The sequence below is a fragment of the Drosophila mojavensis genome, unplaced genomic scaffold, assembly GCF_018153725.1.
Source record: "Drosophila mojavensis isolate 15081-1352.22 unplaced genomic scaffold, ASM1815372v1 contig_277, whole genome shotgun sequence".
Classification (NCBI taxonomy): domain Eukaryota; kingdom Metazoa; phylum Arthropoda; class Insecta; order Diptera; family Drosophilidae; genus Drosophila; species Drosophila mojavensis.
Window position 1 is genome coordinate 3,048,542 of NW_025318822.1, and position 27,769 is coordinate 3,076,310.

At 40.4% G+C, this 27,769-nt stretch overlaps 2 protein-coding genes and 1 long non-coding RNA gene across 3 annotated transcripts; 2 read left to right on the forward strand and 1 right to left on the reverse strand.

Annotated features, from left to right (window-relative positions):
• The first annotated feature begins 16,607 nt into the window (after positions 1-16,607).
• LOC6574200 lies at positions 16,608-17,621 on the forward strand. The gene is made up of 2 exons (XM_002000222.4): positions 16,608-16,691; positions 17,388-17,621. Exon 2 carries the CDS (start codon positions 17,396-17,398, stop codon positions 17,576-17,578), a length of 183 nt encoding a protein of 60 aa, XP_002000258.1. The 5' UTR covers positions 16,608-16,691; positions 17,388-17,395; the 3' UTR covers positions 17,579-17,621.
• A 112-nt stretch (positions 17,622-17,733) lies between these two features.
• LOC6574201 lies at positions 17,734-18,196 on the forward strand. The gene is made up of 2 exons (XM_002000223.3): positions 17,734-17,830; positions 17,885-18,196. The coding sequence occupies exon 2, from the start codon at positions 17,894-17,896 to the stop codon at positions 18,077-18,079; it is 186 nt and encodes a 61-aa protein (XP_002000259.1). The 5' UTR covers positions 17,734-17,830; positions 17,885-17,893; the 3' UTR covers positions 18,080-18,196.
• Positions 18,197-23,650: 5,454 nt separating this feature from the next.
• Positions 23,651-24,240, reverse strand: LOC116804886. Its single transcript, XR_004364910.2, has 2 exons — positions 23,976-24,240; positions 23,651-23,897 (listed from the first exon to the last, which is right to left on the reverse strand). It is a non-coding gene; the product is annotated as an uncharacterized LOC116804886 (long non-coding RNA).
• Between the last annotated feature and the right edge of the window lie 3,529 nt (positions 24,241-27,769).

The following is a 27,769-nucleotide window of genomic DNA, read 5'->3' on the forward strand; positions in this document are numbered from 1 at the left end:
AGTTCTCGTTGCTCTCCACTCATTCCACTCGCAGTCACCCACTCAATTCACTCGGCTTGTGTGGGTGTCGCTGCGTTGGCAGGCCGGTTGGTCGGATCACTCGATCTGAACACATTCGATGCTCTTGAGTGAGTTTTGTGCGCTTCGTGCTGAATTTTCGTTTTCATTTCGAGTTGAGTTCGTTTCGTTGGAGCGCTCTCAGAGATTTGTTTGCTGCGTTTGCGCTCTGGGTATGATCTAATATTGCCAGGCAGTTATTTATTTAAATTTATTACAAATTTTTTATTTATGTCGCTGCGCTGCTTGACATTCATTTATATATCAGTCAAACATTGTTATGGCCCACAGATACATACAATTGCAATTTGTTCATTTCTGACTACCTTCAACTATTTTCCACACTATTTTGGAGCTTTTGCCGAATTCTTTCGAAGCACAGCCAGCAGCTATTCAGAATGATGATGACATACATAGATCTCCGCTTGTTCATCGCAAATCATATTAATGGCATGTCTTCATTGTGGTAAGCATTTTAGCAGTAAAGCTAAATAATATGCATAGGAATTAGTTTTTATTTTTGTTTGTTTTGTTTAGTTTAGTTTTCAAAATCTGAAGATTTTTAATATATTCTGCATTAAAACTATATTGATGCTTGTTTTTGATTTATTTATAGCTCAGCTAATATGAAGATGTGTAGATACTGATTATAGCAATATAAAATGTTAATTGCATAATCTTGATGAACATATCATTTATGTCATATCAGATTCTCTCCCTCGATCTCGTACTTTGGCTTTTTGCTACTTTATTGTTCAGCTGCAGACATTTAATTTACTTGTTTTTATTTTACTTTTTTTATTTATATGAGACATTTTATTTTTATTTTTTTCATATTTTCACTTGAACACTTTGATTTAATTTGTATAAAAAGCAACATATTTATGAATATTATTTAAAATAAATAAAGACAATTAAAATAAATCTTCACATTAGTTAATCGAGCTTAGATATTACTAGATTTAGGCTGCCCTCTTATATGGCAATTGTGCTATGTTCATTGTTTAAGCAAATAGTTATAATTATAAATGGCAACAGGCAATTGATAATTGCAAAATGGATTTGCTCCTGCGGGCAAAACAAGTTGAATGACGACATACTCATGCGAGATATTGATAAATTGCTGGCTGACAAGACGAATCGACTGATCGCCTGACTTACTGACTGACTGTGTGACTGATCGACCGATCGACCGATCGACCGATCGACTGATCGAGCCAACAGCAGCTGACTTGCTGGCACGCTCATTTGTCTGTCGATCAGTTCGTCATTGTTGTCTTTGGCGTTTTGTGTTCTGGCACACACAGAAACAAATAAATCATGATGATAACAATTAAATTTGATTATAATTTTTCAACAGCTCCGTCAGCTGTTCGCCCGTTTCTCTGCTCGGCAGTAAGCTGCATAAATTATATCCATGTCGCAAGGTCAGCGAGTGAAAAATTAAGGCATGCAACATTAATTTGATTTGCGTGCGAATCGTGCTGCTTTTGGGAGTGACGGCTCCGTGGGGCAGCAAAAGACACAAAGCATACATACTTCAAATGCTTATATAAGTCTACAAATTGGCCAATAGCATTCGGCCATAATACGCTGACAACTTAATCTACAGCCAGCCAAGTCCAAAGACAGGAACATGACCAAACGCGCCATAATTAAAAAAACAAACGTCACATTTTTATTATTTTTATGCTTGTCTATCTATTTTTATTTTATTTTATTTTGTATGCTACAGTCTAGAAGGACAGGGGCTTAGCTGAAAGAGGGCTTGCTGAAATGTTAAAGAATTATTTAATTAGTTGGATTTGGTAATAAAACTGTATTTGTTAAGTCAGCGATTTGCTTTGGGACTGAAAAGAAAAAGTCTTAAGTTGAACAGATAAAAAATATTTGCTTAAATTTATGAATTATAATAATCACTTAAGCAATGTTTATTTTAATAATTTTAATTTAATTTAATTTATTTTTTTAAGTTACCCACAGATATATAAAGAAGAGTGCTTAGCATATTTTAAGAATACTTTCAAAGCTTTCAAGTTACTTGAGATGATTCAGAGTTCTACAGAACTATCTTTGTGAGTAGAGTCCCCTTCTGTCGCCGCCCCTGGCTGCCAATTGCTCATGCAAATGCTTTAAAGGCGACTGACTATGCACGCATTTGAATTTTCTACCCGCTCTGGCTTTTAATTACCAGCCTGCAAATCGCGTTTGCCTGAATATGGTAACAAAACGCGAGACTGAGTCTATGAGTCGTTTGGGGCTACTGAACGCCGATGATTCGTAGTGCTCGCCGCGGCCTGGTAATGGAGCCCGCTTAGGAAGTAGGAGACGCGACGCGGGCCTTTTATGGCTCGCTTTGAGAAAGCGGTGAGAAAGCCAAGTATCTCAGCCGAGTTCGGCTAATTGTGAGCATCGCTTTGGGCCAGCTTCTTGACAAGTTGTTGGCGTCGCTGTTAACTGCGCTTTGCGTTGGCGCTGGGCCGACGCTTGTGTGCGGGGGCGTTGCGACGTTGATTTTATTTATATTTTACGTAAATTTATTATTACAAATATTGTTATTGCCGCTTTCAAGCGGAAATACACTCGAACCCAGGCCAAGCAAGCCAAGCAGCTGCCCACGCGCCCAATCCAAAGTTGAAACAACAACCACCTGCACTCTGGGCCACTGCGCCAACTCATTCACTCATTCATTCATACAGCTGGGGAAGTGGAAGCTGGCGACCGAGAATGATCTTTGTCTATGGCCAAGATAAGCGCTTGAGTGGAATAGACGGCTTGACTCTCGAGCGGAAATGCCGCGCGATTAAGTTGTTGTTTCTACTTAATTTTATACGCATTTTCATTCAGCTTTTATACATTCATTTGTTTTTTTTTTTTTTTTTTTTTTTTTGTTTGTTTTTAATGTTATTTTTTATTTAGAAATAATTTGCATAAGTGACGGCCACCTAGAAAGTCTGCTTGACTTTGAGTATATGAACGTGGGTGACTTTAATTAACTCGTTTATCAGCTCATGAATAGCAGTGCACCAATTCAGTTTGGATACATCTTTTAGGGCAGCTGAACAATATTTATTTGGCTGAGAAACAATTTAAAAATATTATACAAATTATTATTAATATTCACATATTGTCTAGATTAAAAGTTCTTACTAGTTTGGGATATAGCTATAATTTGATGCAAATTTAGCGGCACTCAAGCTAGATTTAGTAGATTAGAATACAATTATAGCTAATAAATCATAAATTCATATTAACTTTATAATATATTCATAGCTCATTCTCTTCGTCTCTATCAGAACTTTCTGGACTCCTGCATATACTTAGAGAGCAACAGGTTGATTTCAAGTCGCATCAAACAAAGTTACCCTATAATAATAATTTGAAAGTTATTGAATTTTTAAAATAACCTAATTATAACTTTATTAATAAATAATACGAATTTGGCAAATGAATTTATTTAAGAACTTTAATGATTTATTTAAAGCAAATCAGTTTCTAGGAATTGTATTATAATTTAGCCGCTTTCTTTGAATTTAATGATATTTATATCGCATCTAATTTCGAAAATTTGCTGTCTGCATCTAAATTCTTAAGCTGATATTTAAATTAAGTGCCAAGGTGGGCGTATTTTCATTAACTCTGACAACTTGGAAATTTGAATGCCTTCATTTTACACTCACCATGGTGATTGCTCAATGACTCGTAGAAGCGTAGGTAAGGCCGGATTAATAAGTTGTAAAATCGCTCAGATTAACTAATGACAGCGAAATTGACTGACAATCAGAGAATTTCTGTCTGCATGATTTTACATATATAAATAAAATAATATGAGAACTATTATAAGCTAAAGCTAATCGTGTGCTCAAATTAATACGCATTCACTGCCTGGCTGACAAAGCATAACAAATCATGCCTAGGCACGAGCATGAGGCAAATCTTGGCCAAGTTAATCGTGAGCGATGGCTGTGACTGTGTGTATGTCTGTGTGTGTGTGTGTTTGTGTGTGTTATGTCTGCTGCTCATTGAAACGTGATTTTGACTTGCGATTGCCCACTTATTGTTGTTGCTTTCTGGTCGGCCGTCAACATTTAAGTCATTTAACATTATATATCAGATGTATGCTGCCAGCTGTAATCCCCAGCAGTGTTGTCGTCATCGACTCGGCCGCTGTTGATGCTGTTGGCTTTTATTAATTTCTTTCAATTAATTACGCTACAAATTGTCAACAAAACGCAAACGCAAACGCAAACGCGATTCCAGTCCTAATCGCCACCAATGCAAATCTCTATGGGCCACAAACTGGAATTGGACAGCGAACATGACATTGGATTGGATTGGCTTGGTTTAGGATGCGCATCTGGGGGACACTGTATGAGTGTGAGTGCGTGTGTGTATTTGTGTGTGTGTGTGTGCAAGACCATTGGCCCGGAAAATGTCTGCTGGCGGCATTAACTCATCAGCGCCAGCAACAATAATCAAAATCAAAATCAAAATCAGGCCCAAACTACTCGCAAACTGGGTAAGCAAATATTGATTGGCTCACTCTCACAAAACCCATGCTTGCTGCCAATTCTAATTGCTGCCGCATTGTGAGGGGGCCATGGAAATGAGTCGCTGCAGGCTGCTGATGAGTGAATAAATGCGTATGCAAACTGACAGGCGGCAATAATTTCAGCAACTTGTCAATGCTGATGCTCATCAAAGTGACTTCTCATTGGTCTGCTTGGGGATAATATTGCCCCGCCTCTTCTCCGAAAACGTTGACAAAACGCCAACGCCAACGACACTGCCAACGTCGACGCCAACGCCCACAACAAACGCTGACCGAGATTCTATATAGGCTGTAGTTTTGATAGCTGCGTGTCTGCTTTATAAATAAAGTGGCTCAGATAAAGATAGCCAGGTGCCCATGTTGGCAGGTGAGCTGCACACCTTGGGGACTGCGACTGGGCGAATATGTTGCCAATGGGGTTAAGTACGTAAATAAATTTAAGAATAACAACAAATATGATGCGATACAAAGCGAAATTAACATGCTAAATCTATGTCACACAGATCAAAGGGCGAACAGTCCATAACAATGTGAAGATATAAATGTAAATTTATTGACGTAAATCTGATTTATTATGATGTAGGTCTTGATCTATAAAGCAAATATGAATACATATATTCATATACAAATATTCATTGCATGACACATTCAATAACTGATTGAGAGGACGAGTGAACACTTACGTAAATGTTTTATGATCGAGTTTCAACAGGTCTTGCTCAATAAATCCGATTCATATACATATATAGACATATAAGTTGATGTTTATTTTCACTTGTCTTTTATAGGCCGCAAATCGCTTCTCAGCTCTGACACATGACGGACTACAGGCGATGCGCCTTAAAATGCTTGAAAATTATGATCAAATTGGCGAGTCTTTGATGTTGCGATGCTTGCAGTTCATGTGCTGCTACGCATATCAAAATGCAATCAGTTGGGGGAGCAGAGCAGTCGAAAAACCAAATGCAAAATCGAAATCGAAAAGCGAAATGCGAAATGTGAAACATGAAGAAGCATGGCAGAGTGTTAAGAGGGTCATTAAATTATGACAGCATCTATTTTTATGCGACTAAAGTCAGTTATTTAAAGATCATCGAGCCCCCAGCGACGGGAGCGTCGCTGTGTCACATCACGAATGTCGCCTTGGGTTTCGGCCTGTAATTGCAAATAATCAGCGTCAATTGGCGTGGCCAAAACGCTGCGGCGCTAGCGTCGAGGCTCACAGCCAAAAGCCAGTCGACCTATAAAAAAAAAAAGAAGTAAATAAGAAAAACAAAATGGAATGGTTATGTTCCTGATGCTGAACATTGTATACGCTTTTCTATATTTATTAGAAGTATTATTATTAAATGAGTTATACGAGTTTTATATAATAATTAGTCGGATTAGTCAAGATATTTCTTTAACTACATATTTGTTGCTAAAAGTAAAAAAAAATATTTAAATAAATAAGGTAAAATATTTAATTAAATATAAAAATATTTAAATATTTAATTAAATATAAATATTTATTTTAATATATTAAAATAAATTTATCGTTTAAACATAGAAGAGTTATATTTTAGAATTCGGATATTTCCCGTGGCAGTTATTCAGAGAGATTCTCGTAAGTCCTAGGTTACACACTAAATGACAATGTAATTCTACATCATTGAAGGGTATTTAAGAAAGGGAAACAGAAAATAAAACCGCAAATCAAGTGGCCTACGCACGGGTCCCCACAATAAGAGACACCTACCCAGGGCAATAAAACGCGTTTCAATTTCAAATTGATTGTCAGTCGCTTATTATTATTATTGTTGTTGTTATTTGCTTTTGTTGCTGTATTTTTCCTTTATTGTTATTTCACATTTAATGCCGTTGTTGTTTTTATTTTTATTTTTTATTTTACAGTGTGTAGACTGGACGCTAAATACTCGTGCGAATTATTTTGTTACTGGAGGCCAGCAGTGTTTGGACTCCGCTTGCTAGGCGCCACCCCCTTAGAGCTCACAGCTATCGGCACGTTTTTCTATTTGCCTTCTGGCTTTCTCACCCAAATATATAAATATTGCCATTGGCGAGGTGAGATATAGACCACAAGACGCAGGCGTAGCCCGCGTCCCAGGCAACAAATATGCTCATTAGATAAACAAGCATTCGTGATCGTGGGTCAGCTCAGAGAGTTGGTCGAATCAATTATAATTCGCGTTAAATAAATATAAATACATTCATTATAATAATTGACCAACTTGGTTAGCATGTTTGGTATTTTATCAGGGAAACTATCACAAAATCGCACCTTTATTAAATGCATTTTTTGCACAGGAAATTATTAATAGTCATTATAAGATGAAACATGAATATCTTATATAAGTATTTACTATACGTTTCCTGGAATTTGTGTTACTATTCAAATTTAATGACCTTTTGACTAATGACATGTATAAATACAATATATAATGAATAGTTAAATATTTATGAAATTGCACAGTTGAAATTTTGGATTATATTTATGTATATCCATCGAAACTCTCTCCTATATATAATATAAAAAGAAAAAGATTAAGCAGTTTATCTAATTTGTTATGAGATTTTATCTTTAATGTTGCTAATGTTGTTTAATGTTAACGGCTAACCCTGAGAAAACACGTCACAAATATAATTAAGAACAAGGCTGGGCCCATCAAAAAATTTTCAATTAAATATTAAATACTTATAAAGAAAAGTATACTGTCTCACATCAAAACGATGTGCGATGTGCGGTGCTGTGTGGGACAAAGCAACATTGAAAACAACGTCATTGTACTTTTGGTATTTTGTATTGATACTACAAAATACTAGAAATACTGTGATTATTGTCGATTGGGCAGCGCACTTTATTTGTGAGCTCTCCTCTCTCGTTTCGCTTTTCTAGTTTTGATAATACTTCATAGTATTTTCTCTTTATCAGAAGAGTTTCCTCATGATTCTCATATTTATTTTTCTCTTTATCAGAAGATTTTCATCATGGCCTCAATATCCTGTGTATGCTCAGCAGCATGCGTATGCACTTGTTGGCCATTTGCTTGTAGACACTTCTTTTGGTCTATTTTTTGCTCTCTTCATTATACAATATTTACTTATTTATTTTATTTATTTATTTTTTTGATTTGCAACCAATTGGTTTGGCTTTATCCGCACAGTTTTCCCACAAGCTGGGCATTTGAAATAATCAAAGCTGTTGCCTGTTGGCCAGCGGCCGCATTGGCCAGTTCTTATTGCCTTGTAGTTACATATATGACGAGTGCTGGTAGTACACTCGTAGTCAATGTTTGTTTTGAGTTGTGAGCTGTACCCTTTCCTAATATGGGCAGGCCGCCAGCATACGCTTGTAAGCGAGATTGTGTGTGTCGCTCGCACTGGCTTGTGCAACATATCCAATTGGAAATGAAAAACTCTGACCTACTAATCACCGAGCCAAAAAGCCAATAAGAGTCAACAGCAGCGGCGGCAGCACAACAACAAGTGCCACAAAGCAGACAACGACAGCGACAACGGCGTCGACAGCCCAAGAAATCAAAAGATGGACAATAACTTTAAACCAGTTTCGAGCTGTTCGAGCTGCTCGAGCCTTGTTGCACGCTGCCAGCAGGTTGGCCAAAACGCTTGTCGCTCGCACTGAGAACTGTTGCTGCTGCAGCACCACAAATTTGTTTTGAATTTGATTATTGTATATGAAGTTATTGGGCGCACAGGTTGCCCCACTGTGAGCCATAACCAGAGCCAGTCCCAATTGACATTTTATGCCGCATTAAACGACAACTCGTACATGGGACAGACCGAACAGATAGACAGACAGATAGACAGACAGAAAGACAGACAGATAGACAGCTAGTCAGACGGTAACTGAGGCCAATCGCAAATTGCGGCGTTTCACAAAAATTATTATGTTAAATTTAACTGGAAATAGCACACAAGGACTTTTGCGCATGCGCCCCCAGACGGCGCCGTCGCCGATTGCTGGCTAAATTGATGATGACGACGACGACGACGACGTTGAGAGTGTGGACGAGGGCAGGGCCGGGGCATGCGGTGGGAGACTGGGAGACATTTGGAAGACAAAGACGCGAAGTTTGCTGAGATTATCGTAGTTGTGTTGTTGTTGTTGTTGTTGCTTATTTGCTTTGGCATAAATTTCAATTGCTCGCATTTAACAACAATTTAAAGCAAATTAAATTTTGTGCCGCCGCCGATGATTGGCTGCTGATAGGCGTGTGTGTGCGCCACCAAGCGCCATCTATTGGCGGCTGGCGGCGACGGCGACGGCGACAGCAACGGCGCTGCCATGTGCATATAAAGTAATTTTCTGCTACATTAGGTTTGCGTTTGGCGTTCACAAGATGGCAAATCGGCCCAGTAAATTGGTAAAATGCAGCTGAACGACTTTTCAATACGCTGCCATAAGTCAAGCTCAGAAAGTGGGCGTCAAAGTGTGATATATGCATGTGAGTTATTTATAACATTCCAACATGATCGATTCGATTGATGCTTTGGCAAAACCTTTTTCGTTATATTTACGGCCCATAATCATAAAATACATTTCGATAAACATTTTGAGCGCTTTGACCATAGTTGTAGACTTTATTATGCCTCTGGCTCGAATTTCATATGACTAATTTCATTATAAATATTTTAGCTTTATATATGAACAACAATTTTTGGGGCATTTATGAAACCAAAACACAAATTAATGATAAAAGTCACTCTTATGCTTATCTGTCTTGACTCTCACAATGAGAATTAATTTTATATTTATTGAAATATAAGTTTACCTCATCCCATATATATAGCATGCTATATTTTAAATGTTTCAAGTATAGTATTTTCTGTATTTTTGCCAAAGTTTGTCATCTGCATTGCTGTGATATGTTAATTAACTCTCGTGAATCGCATTTCTCACTCTATTTTAATTAATAAAAGTACATAGTGGAAGCTAGCCAAGAGCTTGAGGCCTTGAGGCAAGAGAGATGCACTATAGATTGAATAGGACGCAGCATACAAGCTAATTTACCCGCCCGTCTGTTACTCGATACTCGGCCTATATGCTCTGCCCCAGTTTGTGTAGCGCAACAATTAAAAGAAATTATTATAGATTTGTTTTGGAGCAGTGCTTCGCTGCTTCTGCTGCTGGTTCGTTGGCTTCTTGGCTGTGTTCCGCATTGCCATTTGCCAGCTAAACCGCCCACCAGACCAAAGCATCGCCAGCATCGGCTCCGCCATCGGCACCCACATCAAATGCTCCACTTAGACGCGCTCCATTGTTTCCGCATTCGATTAAAAATGATAAATGCCTGACTGCGCTTAAGTAAAAGACAAAAAAAAAAAAAAAAATAAATAAATAAATAAATAAAAAGAGGAAAGCAACACACACACACACGCGCATACACAAATGGTAAATAGGCAGTCTGTGACTCTGGGCCCAGTTAGCTACTTGGCTGCCTTTCTTGACCATTCTTAATGTCTCGTTTATGGATGCTGATAAGTGCGGCGCATTTCTCTTTGCTGCTTCGATCTCTGCTCTAATTATTTGATTAATTTTATTGCCTGTGCTCACTGCTCCCTCTGACTGTGCGTGCGTTCGCTTAAGGGTCTTCCTAGTTAAATATATCGTTTATGCTTTTATCAAATTGCGAGCATTAATTAACTGCCAGAGCAATAGGCAAAACCAAAGTCAGGCCACAAACTGTAACAGATGCCCTTGCAGAGCTCGGCTAACCCTCGCCCCTCGCCCTTGCTAATATTAATTGCTTACAGCGTTGAAATTAGTGCCTTTACATGATTATTGCAATTATTGATTATACGAGGCACTGAACATAAATCGCATTCGCTGGATCGCTTACCTGGCCCAAACCAAAATCAGCTCTGACGCGACCAGAGCCATCTGATTGACATATTTCTGTTTTAGTCAAACATTTGGCTGGACCACAAACTCGATTTGGTGAAATATTTAACACTTTGCGGACATTTAATTTAACATTAGTCAGCAGCCAAATGCACAAAGTCGACCTCAAATTGACTAAAATGTTGAGTCACATCTGTTAATGCAAATAGTTTTCGGCCTGCTGTTCTATATTAATATTTAAATTATTTCTGTGAATATAAACTACCTTTCGAATAAGTTCAAAATCATTTAAATATGTATGTGTAATAATAAATATATGCATATAGAATTATTTATTTCATTCAACTTTTCTTCAATTTATATTCCTGTTTAGCTATTCACTTCTCGAATAAGTTTGGCCATTTACCACACTTTAACTGCACTTGAAGCCCCAATTAAAGCATTTTTTATTTCGCTTCAGAGATAAACCCTAACCGCAAATCACTGTAGGAGAGCGGTTTATTATTGGGTTCACAAAACTTGGCAAGTCTGTATCGTCTGGTTGCAGTTGGCAGCTGCTTTTAATGGCTGTGACTGCACAATTTATCCTCATTGTAACTAATTTGCCACACTTATGGCAGAAAAAATGACTTAATTTTGCGTGAGGTTGAAGCTGAGGTTGGGGCTGAGGCTGGGGCTGGGGTTGGGGCTGAGGCTGGGGCTGGGGCTGCAGCAGACGCCAATTCCTCTGGTTGCAGTCGACGCCGCAGCTGGCGACGTTGGCGGCTTGCGCTCATTTGGCCAGTGGGCGCAGTCTGTCCAGCTAATAAACATAAGGAGTAAACAAGTCCATATAGGGCGATATGGGTCAGCAAGAGTATTAAGTATTGCGCGCAGTGCCATCATTGTTTTGCTTTATTTAACTTGGGGTTTTCTTATGTATTTCATATATACATGCATACATAGTTGTTCATGCATTTTTCATGTGTCCATCCTTAGGCTTTGCTTTCGGACTGGCTGGCATTGCAAATTGTCAAACCGTTATGCACTGGGTGAAAGTGCCCGGGGCCTTAGTTGAACTCCAATCGAATGCGTTGGCGTTGCCATTTATTGCGAAATATTAAAATTATACAAGCAGCTCCTTAACAAGACGTACGTTCGCGGCGAGAAATGGATGGATCTGCATTTTATGCAGAAGCAAAAAAGTGCACCTCAAATCCCAGGTCTCATTTCGCAGTTCGAGTCCCACTGCGGTTATCGCCGTGACAGCTGTCAATCAGCTGGCAACTGGCAGTTGGGCAAAAAATAAATCAAATAAGAGAAACACACACACACACACACACACACACGCACATATATGTGCATATATATTTGTGCAAGTAAGGAGCGATGCATCACTGTTACGAGAAAGTTGGCAGCTTTAATTGCGGCGGTCGTTCAATTAGCAGTACAAGTGATTTTATAGCGCCCGCTGCCAACTTATTAACGAAAATTCAACAGCAATTCAAGCTGCTCTTCGTCGTGGCCAAAATGTTCGGCTACCTGGCTAGCTGGCTGACTCGGCTGGGTGTTGGCCCAGAAATTAACAGCCGTAAAAGGAGAGCTGCAAGTGCTGCGGCATAAATACGAGGCACATTTGGACAATTACTTTATTTACGCACTGTATTTAAGTTGATTTATGCAGTCCACAGTGCCGGGTCTCTACAGTCTCTGCTCCTCGGTCCACTGTCAAGAGTCGAATTGTTAATTGCACCAAAATGCAGATATATTTTTTTAATGTTTGTTGTTTTTGTCGCTTCTCTTGCAGTTCCCGTTGCAGTTCCCGCTTCGGTTTTTGGCTGCTGCCAAAATGAAAAGATAAACAGCTACAGTTTGTGTTTCCTTTTTTTTTTTTTTTTTTTTTTTTTTTGCACTGGCATCAATAAAGTGGGTGAGGGTTTTGGGCTGCGAGACCTTGTTGGCCGACTGTCCTGCCCTGTCCTGCCTTGCCTATACTGCCAAACTCATTAAAACGAATCCTTTTAATGGCCAAAAGTTTGCTGCTCCTGATGCTGCCTCGGCTGCTGCTGTTGCTGCCATAATCAGTAAAATTAAGGCCGTGGCAGTTGAAGGCTGAAAGCTGCTCGTTGCCAATGTCGTTAGCATTGGGCCAGAACATTTTACAAAAAGCCATAAACAGTAGTTGGCCGTGTTTATTCTCCATTTTTTTATCAACAATTTTTTTTTTTTTTGCGACCTTCAGACACATTTTAAAATTCTATTTCCCATTAAAAGCTTATTACCCTAGATAAAGTCTTGTACATGATTTATCACCTCGAATTGTACATTCAGTTTTTTTTTGGCTCTTACATTTCTCTAGCATACGTTGCCTATAATTACACCTCATGCATTCAGCTTAAGCTTATATAACGTCAACTGTTAGTCTGCATATCATTAATTACCATTCTAAAAAAAAAAGAAAACTTCTTTAACTTGCTTATTCTGAGGATAATATTATATAAATGTTTTTAAACAGCTTTTACATGCGCTCAGCTTCGAATCTCTCTGTGAGCTGTGAAAGAACTTGCCAAGTTTTTATAATCTGTAAATAGTCCCCAACCACATAACCACAGACCCACTCACCCACACACCCACTCACCCACATACCCACTCACCCACACATGCATGGCTTCTCAGAGTTATGGGCTTGGATTTAATATTGGCAACAAGTACTCGGAGGAGCAGCTTAAAGGCGACAACTTGTGTGTCATACGCGACGCAACTAACAACTTACTTAAACCAACAAACAAACTGCAGAGAAAACACACACACACACATACGGCCAAACACACACACACACACATACCCAAACAGTGTCATGTGACACTCAAAAGGCCCAAAGCAACAGCAGCAGCAGCTGAGCGACATGAACGTGCAGTTGGCAGTCAGCTAAATAGGTTGAAGGATAGGGTGGTGGTGGTAGTGGTGGTGGTGGTGGTGGTGGCAGGGGGTTGGTGGGTAGGGGGTAGGTGCTGGGCGTTACACTTTCTGTCTGCCTCTTGGCGAATGGGGGAACCCAAGCTGCACTTGGGCGCACTAATTACGTAAACTCAGCACGTTTTGCCATGCTGTGTGCTCCGATGCCCCACTGCCTCGCCGCTGCCTGAGTGGTTAAATGCTGCAGTAATAGCGGCAACATGCAACGCGACAGTTGGCTGGCGGTGGCACAAAAGTTAAAACATTGCGGCAGCAATAAAAACAGCATTCGCTTTGGCTTTAGCTTCGGGTTTAGCCCAGCCCAGCTGGGGGTGGCTTAGCTCTGCTGGCCATGGCTTTGGCTGTGCAACTGTTTAACTGATGGCTCCCAGATCTGTGCCACATGGCCAGCCACAGCTCCACCAAAGTCAATGTCTGAGGTTGGCAGCAACCGCGTCCAGCGCCAGCATAAGCAACGTAATGAGAAATGCATCAGCGGCGCAAAATAGTTTGGTTTTGCGGTAGCAGCAGGACGCTGCAAGGACTCCAGTCTGCAGTCAATAATAATTACAGCTGCAATCGCTAACAACATGTGCAACATGTGTATTAACTGACTTAAATAATGACAACGGTCAATTAAAATGGCAGCAGGGCATAATTGGAGCACTGGAATGGTATATGCTACCCAGAGCTACCCAGAAATAACGTAAATTGTAGCAATGGAATAGTTCAGGTTAAACTAGAGTAGACGAGAACCTAAATGTGTAATTACAATATCAAAAGGGCAACCGAGTAAAGGGGGCAGCTAGCCAAAAGAAATGCGAGAGGGAAGAAAAGTGAAAAGCGAGTTGGCTCTTAATACATTAATATAGAAACTGCAAGACTCAACTTAATAAAAAGTCATATAATTATTGCTAAAAAGGCAAGCAGAAACAAATTAGAGCCAAGGGCACTTCAAGCTGACTCTTTGATATTAAACTCTCGCTCTGTCCGATCAAAGTATACAAGTCGCATAATTAACTAAAATTATTCAAAGAGAAAATAATTATAGCAAACGTATTTGAAAATCTGAAAGGCATTTCTTTTCATTTAACTAGCTTTAACTGAACTTATAATTACAGACGTAATTGCATACAATTTGTTAGCTTACATTGTTTTCTAGTAAACTGGCGTAATGTCTTTGACGAAGGTGTATTTAATTCCTTGCCAGGTAAATAGTTATTTGCTTGATTTTCAATGAAAATTGTAGAGTTCTAAAATGGTTAAAGCGTTTCACCCACTTCTATAAATTATAGATGGTTTTTCGTGGCTTCTGCTTTGCCTTTACGCCCGCTGCCGTTGACTGGCCTTCAGGTGTGTCCATTTGACTGTGGCAGAATTGCAAATTCACAGCTAGCAGTCATGCAATGGCGTCCACAAACAGCCATATCCTGCATAGAAGGCGCTGACTGGGAATGGGGCAGCTGGAAGAGGTGCTGCCCCATGTCCATGACAAGCAATTTGATTTGCAACTAACGACACGACGTTTTTTTTCTTTATATACATATACATATACATATATACGTGTATATGTGTGTATATAGCAAACGCCAACTACATATTTGCAATCTTTACGTCGGCTACATGGCTATAAAAATAAATTACACAAAGCTTAAAACTTATGTGCATCAGGAAGAAAAATGGCTTATGGACGCGCAGCGAAACAAACGAGTGAATCGGATGAATCGAAATGGCTGAGGGATGCGGCGAGAGGCGACCAAATGACCAATCGACTTGACCCTCGAATGCTAACGTTGATGAACGTTATGGCCGTTGTTGCTACTGCTGTTGTTGTTGTTGTTGGCGTGCAATTGGAGCAATCCGAAAATAAAGCGTACGCACACACACACACACACACATACATTTACAAAAGGGAGGCAGTGAGGTGCCTGCCAGGAGCTAACTGTAAAGGTAAAGCTTTAAGCCGACAATGAAGACATTAACATGAGCAACGACAGCGACAGCGACAGCGTCGACATCGACATCGACAAAACTCTATGCCATGGCTCATCACATTAATCTTCTTAATACGCCCATCAATAATTCAAAGCCAAGGCATGACCAGACCGCAGCAGACCCAGTTGAAGACCAAGTGTTTGGCCCAAAAGCTGTTCAAAGCTGTTGCCCCAGTGTCCATATTGGTATCCACTGTTCGGACACGCAACCATTTGCCGACCATTCAACGTTGGCCAAGTGCTGAGTGAATTATGACGCACAGTTCGATTTCAGTTGCGAGTGCCCACCTTCGAGGCGCTGACGGGAGAGGGCACCGGCTGGGCGGGGGCTGGGAGAGAACTGTTTGTCGTACATCAAAATCAAACTATAACATACAAATATTGAAGTCACCCGCATGGCACTTCAAATGGCAGCCGACAATGAAACTTTATGGCTCGTTAGCATTTGATTTATGCGCAGCAGCCGATAAAGTGGCTGAGCTCGCTTGGCGGGACTAGAAGATACCCTGTATAGGTTAAGATACTTACTCTATGCTATATAAGAACTACATTGACCGTAATAACTTGCCTTGATGACCAGCTGCTGATCAGTTCAAGTACTCGAAAGTCTATTCATATATTCCATCATTCCCTTTCACTTCACCTACACGTTTACAGGGTAGAGCAGAGTATTGGAAATGATTTCATATCGCGTGCCCGTTGTACCGCTTCTTGGAGCTCGAGTGAATACCTCGGAATGTAATTGTATTTGAATGACATATGCACGACCAATGGCTGGGGCCGACGTGCAGCAGGCACATGCCCATTGTCAATATGACAGCTGCAGGCCACCGGGCTGAAAGGGCGCCTATGCCGGAGCCGCAATCTGCAGGCCGTCCATTGTTTCGCCTGGACAATGTGGCACGCAGCATTTCACCTGTGCCGCTCACCCTTGACAATTTGGATGGCGCTCATTGGAATTTCCGGTGCAGATTTCGCAGATTCTGACGCCTACTTCGGCGCTCAAGTGCCCAGCGCTGAGGCCATGCAAATGGCCCTTTGTCCGATGCGGCAATTGTTGGCTCCATTCAACGAATTGTCGCCGCGCTTCACATGTGTCAAGCCTTCGTTTAACGTTTAACATGTGCAATTCCCAAATTCTCAGATGCCTTATCAATTTGGCGCTTCAACGACGCTGATTGTGTCATAGGTCCGGGCCACGAGATAAGCTGCCCATGGCCAGCCTCCTATAAAAGAGCTAAGCAGCAGCTGGCATAATTTAGTTTCAACATTTCTCAGACGGAGACAAAAAGTAAGTGCGAAATTAAATAGCACACAAATACCAGAAATATATCTCTAACGGAATTTAAATAGTGTTGTGTGCCAAATACAATTTGAAATCAAACGTGAATACAAAGAAATTGTGATTCTAGGAAATAATTGGAAATTGCTAGTATTTTTTATTGTGAGCACTAGAATAAACAAGTCCAACATCTGCTACAGATATATACATATATATGTGAATGTATATATATATATTGTCATATGTGTATATGGCACATTTCTATTATATGTGCTGCTGTGTAACTAATTTGCCAGTTAGCTAGGTCAGCAGTCGATTTTGCTATCAGATTAGGTTTAGCTTTTGAAATTGAATTATTGTATATAAACTTTGTTTATTTACTTTTGTTTGCAAAAAAAAAAAAAAAAAATTAAATAAGATAAAATAAATAAATAAATAAATAAATAAATAAAAAAAAAAATAAATATAATAAAAATATATTTAAAAAAATATATAAAAAAAATAGTTTATTTAAATAATAATTATTTAAATATAGTTTTTGGACACATATTACAGTCTTATATATTTATAACAAAATTTAGAGTTCAAATATTATTTAGTATCCTCTAAAATATTCAAGCTTTTACTATAAAAAGTCAATTCTAATCGTCTTTTTTTTTATATATTTTTATATATTTATGTATATTTTTCTACATTTTTCTGCAGCAAACAGGATGAACTTCTCGTGGTTTGCCGTGCTCATCTTTGCCCTGCTCGCCGTCGTCTCGGCTAGCAATTGCCCTGCCAAGTTCACGGCCCAGGGCGGAAAATGTGTTGCTGAGCGCCCCATTCATGGCGAGTGCCCCGCTGGCTCCACCTACAAGGTGAACATTAATGCCTGTGTCTATGGTGCTTAGTTTTGAGCGGTGCTTGATTAAATAAACTGTAATTAAAAAACCAGATGGACGTTGTATTGCTTTCATTCGATTAATCGCTGAATTGCCTTGTTTTCCACAAATTTGATTATCAACTAACCTAATGAACGGCTGATCCCGATTCATTCTAGGGTTGAGTTGTAAACAGCTGCCGCTGATAAGTCGCGTGTCGGCTCTATAAAAGCGCATCGCCCACTGCAGATCCGTAAATAGTTGCATTTGCACTTGCTACAGGTGAGAACTGGAGGAAGGTGTTTGGCTAACGGTAACTGCAATTACTTCACCTAGACAACCACTATGAACTGCAACTGTGCTTGGCTTCTACTGCTGCTGTTGGCGGTGCTCGGCGGCGCCTGGGGCTCCAGCTGCCCCACCGGCTTCAGCACCGAGAAGAATCTGTGCGTCAAAGAGCGACCGGTGCACGGCACCTGTCCGCCGGGGTCCACCTACCAGCTAAATATCAACAAGTGCGTGCACGCCTGATCTCTCTGATATGTAGTTGTGTTTATGTGAAATTGACTACATTTGCGGCTGATTAAATCTTTGGTAAACAAGTCAAATCGAATCGAGTCGGGTGCGAATAAAACCGAACAGAATCGACGCAAACGCTTTCAGATTTTGGGAATTGCGTGTAACAATCCAGACAAGGCTCATTATGCTCGAGCCAATTATTGTAGTGGGCGCCGGTTGTTGGCCTAAAAGTTCAACAATTGCCGCAAATTAACGAACACGTCATGCTGCTGCCGCTGCTGCTGCTGCTGATGGCCAAGAGACGTGCAGACGTGCAGACGGTCGGACTGACGGACGTGCAGTCGTTGGCCATTAGTTTATTACCATGTAATTGACTCAACGCTTGTCAGACAACATTGCCGTCGACATCAGCTCCTGCGGCTTTAATGTGCTGCATTTAATGACCAGCCAGAGACCAACAGCCAACACCAACATACACGTCAACAGCAACACCAACACCAGCAGCAGCAGCAGCAGCAGCAGCAGCAGCAGCCACGTTGACAGCGCATCAAAGTCAAAGCGGTTTGTCTCTTTGTCCGTCCGTTTGTCCGTCAGTCCGGCGTGATTAGCGTGATTGGGTGCCTGCACTCTGGACCCCGCTTATCAACGTGCAATAGAGCCGCTTTATCTTACGTAATCGAACGCCTCAAACCTTCAGCTGTGCATAGCTTGGCTCGGCTGGCTTAGTTGAGCTGTGTGCGGTTCAGTGGTTCAGCGGCTGCTATAAAATTCATTAAAAACTTTGCCCCACCTCTGCTGGCCAGTGCAAATGCCTAAAAAGCGGCTGCAGCATTTAACAGCAACAGCAGCAGTTGAAAAACTTTCCACAAGTCCAAGCTGTCGCCAGGATGTGCAGCAAACCCAATTGCATATGCCAATGTTACAAAAGTTTCCCCAAGCAAAAATGTCTATCCTACTCAACAGTGCTGAAAAACAAACCAACAAAAAGCGATAGATACAATCAAATTTAGCTATATTATGCTATGCTAGCTGAACATAAAACTATTCTAGTTAAAAGGATTTTAAAAATATTTTGAGAGCAATAGATGCTCTTTGACAAGCTTGACTTTTCTTTTGACAAATTTTTTTTTTTTTTTTTTTTTTTTTTATGTATAAATATATATTTTATATTTTTAGAAATATTGTTATCAACTGCGAAAATACAATTTTTAATCAAAAGCCTAATAATACGTTACTTCTGATTACGCATTGGCTATTTCATTTTTATAATTAATAAATAAATAAATAAATAAATAAATAAAAATAGTTGTTCATAAAAAAAAAAAAAAAAAAAAATTTCATATAGTTAAGCTCTTCGGAATTTTTTTAAAATTTTTATTAGCTCTATTTGCTACTTAAAATAGATTTTCACTAAGCAATCAGCTATATCTAGCCATTAAAAAGCTAGAACACATTTTATGCCATTGCTGACACCATAAACTAACAGTCTTGTCACTGGGGCTTGTAAATTTCTATGACTTGCATAAAAATGGTCCCCGAATGCTTCCGCCGCTCGGGGTTTCCTTTTGGCCTAAAAGTTTTCCGTGCCATGCTGGCAGGCAGTCAGTGGAGGCAGCCAGGAAATAAGGAAATGTTTTCAGCAGTAGTATTTGCTGCCTGGCCAGCGACATTTATCAGTCAGTTGTTGCGGCGCTGTCCATGGTGGCTTGTTGGACAATTTTGAAACTGTCTCAAGTGGCTGGCACGGGGCGCTGCCACAGCACCGAGCGACCGCAGCTTGCCACGTGCAACGCCTTGTGGCAACTGCAAGCGACAACTGTCAGGCTCTGCAGTTGCCTCAATAGCCACATGTTTAAGTATGCCCTGCCCGAGATAGCAGCAGCGCCTCGCCCACTCTGCCTCCTCCCTGCTGCCGTCCTGTGGCCGTACTCCAGCAGGGGCAACTCACGCGCAAATATGACGAACGTAAGCAGTAAAGTTTTGGCCAACTGATAGCCAACACCCACATAGCTCCTGCTGGCCAAAACTTTTGCAAGACGTTGTCGCAAGTTTATGGGCCGCACTGCGGCTCCCACTTCTTGGCCATTGTTGCTCTTGTTGTTGGCTGCAGTTCAAGAATGTTGCAATGGCGGGCTTCTTATCGCGCTCGGCTTTGTCCTGAGGCCGGCAGCAAAAAACAAAGTGTGGCCATAATTTCTGGTTGTTCTACTCAGTCGTTGTTGTTGTTGTTGTTGTTACGACTCCTCCTTGGACTGCTGCAGCACTGCGGCCGGCGTCAAAGTTTATTGATGCTGACGTTGCGAACCTCTTTGCAAACTGCCCTTCAAGCATTCAACATTATAATCATCCTTTGCATTTCCGTTAATGGCTTTCCAGTAAAAATCTCAAGTTTTATTCTCTAATTACACTTGCTACAACTGCGGCACAGATGTGGTCAACTTATTAAGCCTTTTGGGAGCTTTAAGGCTTCTCTTTCGATTAATATTATACTATTATAAAATTATGTATTTTAAAGTATTTTCATAAAGGCTTTTTCAAAATAAATTTATTTAGAGTTTTTCATTCTCTGCAGTTGATTACATGATTATTAAGGATATACATTTATTGTATTTTATTTGTTTAACTGTTAAATAAATATCTTTTCTTATTTTATAGTCAAGTTATAGATAGACAATGGATTTTGAAATATACACATTCAAATATATATACGTATATTCAATAAAATAAATAATATATAGGACTTATTTAACAAATCTTATTTATTTCAATTAAATTTTCAAAAAGTTTTTGCTTGTTTCGTTTAGCTAAACTAATTTTTTAAGAACTTTATTCCATTTTATGGCTGAGGAAACTTGCAGTGCCAAATCCCGCCGTCTGATGGATATACTTGTGTGTGTGTGTGTGTGCTGCAAACGTGCACTTAGCATTTGCAAGAACTAAAAACAAGATGGAGGAGCTTTTGCTCTGTTCTCATGTGTGTGCATGCGGCTATGTGGCTGTGTGTGTGTATATATTAGTGTTTGTTCTTGCCCCGCAGGCACAAAACTTTAATTTGAGCTATTTGCACGAGTAGTAGTTGAAATTATATTATAATTTTACCGCTAGAGTAAAAGCAGAAATGATAACATGAGCAAGACCTAGGGGGATTTCAAATGTCTACTTGTCTGACTCCCTCTCTCTCTCCCTTTATCACTCTCTCTGTCTCTCTCTCTCTCTCTCTCTCTCTCTCTCTCTCTCTCTCTCTCTCTCTATCTGTCTACTTTTCTCATTTACATATTATTCTGGCTGTCTCGCCTATCTATCGTAAATGCTTTTAATGTGATATGCAATGGGTGAATCTGCGGCAAAACTTCGCTCAAAAGCGACAACTAAATCCGCAGTGAACATGTGTTCCCTGAATGCAAAAACGATGTATCACAATTTACAGATGTCTCTGTGTGTGTATGTGGGAGCGTGCGTATGTGTTACTGTATGAGTTTTCGGTGCGCTCAAAAGTTTGTGCTGCCAAAATTATCGCTCGTCGCGACTTTACAGCAAAATGGACGCTTTGTTGTTGGCTCTCGCTGATGAATATTGAATTATTTAGCGTAACCAGAGCTAAGTGGAAAATGTTAAATTCAAGCCACCTGGGTACTCCATTTGAATCATCGTTTTGCTTAAACATACATTGCTTGTAATCTGGTAAACGTATTCAGCTTTTCGTTAAACCAGTCGATGCTGTGTGGGACACTTTCTAAGATTATCATCATCAACAGAAAAGTAAAGTTCCCGAAAGTTGAACTAGAAAGAAGTAAAACAAAAGTGTAATATTCATATATTATTTATTATAATTATGATTTCATTACAAGTTCCCTTTAACTCATTCTTGTATTGCAACTTATTCTATTCATTTGATTATCCTACTCGCTCTAAATGTTTCCCCTTTTACCTTGAGCTCCTGCTCTGGCTAGGTGCAGAGTTTACAAGTAGAAGCGTTTGAGACAAGCAATTACGCAACTCCGTAAGTGGTTGACGTTAACGTTAACGCAATTTGGCAACGTTGTTTTATAGTCCTTAGCCACTTGAAGTTTTTACGCGTTCGCTTGCCCCAAGGTTATCGCGACATTCAGTACCTTTTGGCCTTGTGTATGCTTTAGTGTCTCTCCCAATCCGTCTCTCTCTCTCTCTCATTCTCCCACTCTCTCACTCACAGCCCCTCTGTGTGTATGTGTGTTGTACCTTAATCCAGCGTATCAGCAGCAGCTGCCTTTTAATTGCATTGCTGTTATTTCATTATTTCTGCAGTTGCGCTGCACTTCAAATTTGTTGTTGGCTCTGCTCGCTTTTCACCTCGTTTTTTTGCACGCTTTTAAGAAACTTATTTTAGCTTAAGTTTTATCTTTATTTCTTGCTCTACGGATTAAAAAGCAAATGGTACAAAAAATATAAAAAATGGAACATAAAAACAACAAAAAAGTGACAGCAACGGTAAGGCAGACGTTGGAGCGTAAAATGGAAAAGCAAAACTTTTTATTTGCTGTGACAAATTTTGAGCAGATAAAACTCAAAAACTTGTGCACGGGTTTGTGGCCAAAATAAATTCGGCAAGCAGACCCACACGACCCCCACCCCACCCCACTACACAGCCACACAACCACCCAACCACCCAGCCACCCAGCAGCTCGCTCAGCTTTCTTAGCGGGTTACGTGTACCGCTGCAGCAATGGCAATTGCAAAGCTAAATTAAGAAATTTTTGGCAGAACTAATGCGGCGCATTAGTCAAATGTCAAAATTATTTGGGGTAGAAAACAATTTCGAAAGAAGTTCAACTTACCAAAATTACACTGGATAGCAGGCATTCTATGCAATTGAAGTCGAAATGAAATGGAGAAAGATGAAAGAGATATCAAGCAGAAAGAGAAAGGGTATATAAAAATTCTATATTTAATGAATGATTTTAACCACTTACTGTTTGGTGAGAGATCTGAGGAAGCAATGCACTAATACCTCGCCATAACATAAAATAGAAAGAAGAGTTCTTAAGAAATCTTTAGCTCTTGGCGTCTTTTGTGTGATTAAGATGGATGAGAAAATCTAAGCAAGTGATGAAAATCTGTGGCATCTCTTGTGGCAGCTAATTATTAAAACATGTTGAGCAGTGTTGCCGATAAACTTTGGATTGGATTGCGAGCTTGAGCTCTTTGAGAGCGGTTGACCTCCAGCCATTTGCCATAAACTTTGCGTGCGTTTTGGCTCATTTGCTGGCGTTTTGCATACGCCCCGTTGCACACGCAGCCGCTATGCCGCTATGCTGGCAATGCGTTCGGCGGACGGTGCAAAGGAAGCGTTGAATTTATGACCACTGAGGCAAAAGTGCTCGCTGCTGCACGGCAAAGCAGCAGCTGACAAGAGCGACAGAGTGAGAGGTGGCCACATTTGACATAGACGATGTGTGGCATGAGTTATGGGCCGTTGCGTCGCGTCGCGTCGCGTCGTGTTGGTTTTGTCATTTGGCTAATTGTGTCCGTTGGCCACGTTTTTCGACAGGCCAACATAAATTTGTTGCAATTAATTAAAGCCGCAGAAATAGAAACATCACAATGTCCCATTGGCTGCCCTCCAGCGGCCACTTCTTCATTTCCACGGCTTTTGATTTATATTACACTAATTGATTTATTGACAGATTCGGCCGGCCAATTGTGGCGACAGCGTCTGCAGCTTGTCGCTTCACGGCGGCCATTTAAGGCGCCTCGGACGAGGCTTTTGATTTCTCTCACACCTTATTTGATTAACGTTCGATTCTCGCAATTTATGAAACTTCATTAAAAAGCGTAAAATACGCGGCCCACGCTGTCAATGCGCACGTGCAGCATGCGAAAAATGTTAATAAAGTTTTTCCCGCACCTGTTCCGCAGCACCTTTACTCACCATCTTCATCATCGCTGCCATTTTTCATTGTAAATTGAATTTATTTGCTGTGGGTGTATATGACGGGCTGTGTGCGTGTGTGTGTGTGAGCGACCTTACCGCCTCCAACAGTCGCGACCTGTGTTTCATTTGCGCGTACGTGCAGACTTTTCTTTTATTTATATTTTAATTTCATCATTTTTATGTCCTGCCTTTTGGCAATGTCTCTTTGAATCAGAACATATACAAATATTTTTTAAATTGACAAACGGAATGAAAGGCGCTGTGAAACTCTCTACATATATTACTTTATGAATATATAATTACTATATCATGTTTAAAATATAAAAGAAAAATGTTCGAAATACTTGTATTAATTAAGCAACATTTTACTAAAAATATTTAAATAATTAATAATTATATTTTTATGTATAAATTAAGATTAAATCCTCCTCTATACATATAAATTTTTGATAGATATTTTAAACCTTTTTACACAATAATTTTTTTTGAGGCACTGATGAATAACCACAGCCATTGTATTTAAATACACATTTGATTTGATTTGCCAGTGGCATTAAGTATACGCCATGTTGGCTCTGTGGACAATTATGCAGACTCCGCCCCCTTGGGGGCTGTGATGCAACTGCGCCAGCTGTCCAAAATTTGTGATTTTAGGCAAAATGGCCGTTAACATTATTTAAATTGCAAATATTTCATTGAATTTGTCGTAAAGCTGTGCGACTATAATTTATTTTATTTTTGTTGTTTATTTTTTTTTTTCTATTTATTTTATATGTTTATTCAGTTGTTGTTTTTCTTTTTGTTGATATTTTCGGCTACTGCACACACAATGCTGCTGAAGAAAAAAATTGCATAAAATTGCAACATGTCAACATGCTTTGCCTATGCAACGTCTGAACGGGCGTCTTGTCAAGCAAGGAAAAAAAGATAGGAATACGTTTTAAGAGAAGTTTTTGTCAGCAGCATTTGTCAGAAATGTCGTGCGATTGTCAAGCAAACGCATCTTGAGGCAATCGCTCCTGGTGGGGTCTTTGCACAAACTGTCCCCGTGACAGCTGCAGCTTAGCTCCACAGAGATGAGATATTTGAGATGCAAGTTATTAAAGCCTAGCTGCCTATCTCTCTATCTGTCTATCTGCCAATGGCGCGCCCCACTTTGCGCGCATTGCACAATCTGTTTACCAAAGCAAAAGTAAAAAAGTTGCAATTGGCATTTGCATAAAGGAAAAGTAAGCAACTGCAACGAGTGACAGACAAACGAGCCTACACCTGACCAAACGAACCGGGACTACGACAGAGTCACGCCCCCCAAACGCTGCCCAAACAACAACTGACTGACAGACTGGACCCAGGCACGCCCGTTTATTCCTAGCTGGAGTCAATAGCCACAGCTACGTTTTGCTTTGTTTGTTTTATTTTTCTCCAGCAAAAACAAAACATTCGGCTGACAGTCAGGCGGGGCAGCCAGACGATTTTTCCTAAACGTTTTCGAATTGACATTTTGACATTTTTGGTAGCTATAGCCCGGGCTGGGGCTGCGGCCGAGCCTACCCTGGCCTGGCCAGGAAGCTGCTGCGGCGACAGCTGACCAAGCGCGTTGATGGGATGGCAGCAGCTGGCAGTCAAAATTATTTACATACATCCACCATCGGTTGGCATATTAAAAATGATTTTTTTTTTTTAAATACACTCTACTACTTCTATGACTCTTAAAGCTTATCACACAGCTGAGCTGCCTTGAGCAAAAAGGTGTTTAAAGCTGAAAATTATTTAAAATTTAAAACTACATTTAAATGCCCTTAGGCATTACTTTATTAAATTCAAAAATGTCTTTAAAGGAATTTTGTGCAGGGTAGGTCAGGATAATGGCATAAAAAAGCCCAAGTCTAGACAACATATCATCGCTGTAAGTCTTTGATTTTATAAGTCATTTTCGGTGTAATTTAAACTCCATGCAGACTTCGAATTGATTCTGAAAGCTGTGCAATTGCCAAGCCGATCAAACAAGCCCGATAAAAATGACTTTGACTGGAGTACTTAAATGGCATTCAGTCTAGGGCTAGCTAAACTTAAAGTTAACTTTTCGTTCTTTATTACGTCAGACGGCAACAAAAACGAAACTTGGCTCACCTCGGCGACAGCTGAACCGAGTTCAGTTGGTGGCCTGCCATTTGCTATTGTCCAAATTAGCATTTTAAACACCTCTTACTTTGGGCAAATTATATGGCACATGGAAAGCTCCTCAGTTGGCGTCAGCTGCCGCTTCTGCTGCTGCTTCTCCTGCTTCTGCTTCTGCTGCTGCTGCTGCTGCTGTTGGCAGTTTCCCAGGCAGGTAAGTCGGCGACGCGTGTGTGGCCTTTTATGGTCGTTGGCAGCAAGTTTTTTGGCTATCAGCCGACAACCAAATTGAACTTATGTCTGTGCGTGTGTCAGTGACTGTCTCTGTCTGTGTGAGTGTGTGTGTGTGTGTGTGTGTGTGGCGGGAGTCAGTTTTGGCTACCTCGCTTATATGGTCAGTCGAACTTTCAATTAACACACGGCGCATCCTCAGCCGCTGCAAAACGTTTTCACGCTCTATGACCAAGTTTGGCCCGGCAGTTTGGTCACAACATCTTGGCCAATGCGCCATGGTACATTAATTGGTGGACATGGCCGGGCTGTGGGACAGCGACTGGTACAGGATTTGCGGCCAAGCGTTTATTAACACCGAATTAATCAACGAGCGTTTGACAGCTGACTGATTTGTGCCGCCCAATTGCCGCGGCTCTGCGCCAGAACCAACGTGGCGCCACGGTCCAGCCGGAAATTTCTAATTATGCTCAAGTCACAGTCTAAGAGCCGGGGCAGGGCCGCACGCCCACTTGTCGCTCGATTTGTTTGCATTTAAACCGTGAACGCTTAAGGCCGGCAGCCAACAGCCAACAGACCGAGCTCGTTAACCGGGTCCAAGTCGCAGTTGACGGCATTTTTGCTTTGATCTATTCGCAACTTTGTCTATAAACGCGTGCCGGCAGCCGAGCTGCGGGCCTGATCGGCGCTGTGAAGTTGGGCTTTGTGTGTTCGACACATTAGCAGGCGGCACGCCCATAAATCTTAAGAGCTGCATTGAAAGTGCTGACGAGCTGTATGCAGCTAGATCAGAGTGCGGGCGAGGGGGGGCGGCACAAAACGTTGCATATCATTAAAAACGGCTGCTTTAATTTGGCTTTAATTGGCTTGACGCGTTGCGTGCTGCTCGCTGCTCAGTGGACTATGTGCTACATATTAAGGTAACATGAGCATAATGGCAATTTACACTCTCTGATACACAGAGAGAGAGAGAGAGAGAGAGAGAGAGAGCGCGAGAGAGAGAGATAGAGAGACGGACACGCACAGGCAGTAACACACTTGTGTATATTACATATATAGGGCGACGCAATTAACATGACATGCTGCTCACGTTGGCCTGATTGGGAACGGCGATTGGATTAACCACAAAACTCAGTTGTCGCACAGGTTGCAAGCAGCAGGTGATAACCAGCAAGAAAGCGAGTGTCAAGTCGACTAAGAGATGTTCTGTAATGAATATCCATAGGTAAAGTGAGCAAAATTTAGTGTGAATACAAAATAAATAAAAGGGAGTTAAATTCAGACAAAATAGAAACGTTTTTTCATAAATATATATTGAAGTATAAATATATTTTTATTTATTAATACATGCTTAAGACTATATATTTGTCTCTTTAGAGCATTTTCTTTCGCTAAAGCTTTAATTTTAATTAATGAAAGATAATTAAATAAAGTAAAAACAG

Bases quoted from the DNA above. Each gene is read 5' to 3' on its own strand.
- LOC6574200 (XM_002000222.4), top strand. From the start codon at position 17,396: ATGAACTTCTCGTGGTTTGCCGTGCTCATCTTTGCCCTGCTCGCCGTC.
- LOC6574201 (XM_002000223.3), top strand. From the start codon at position 17,894: ATGAACTGCAACTGTGCTTGGCTTCTACTGCTGCTGTTGGCGGTGCTC.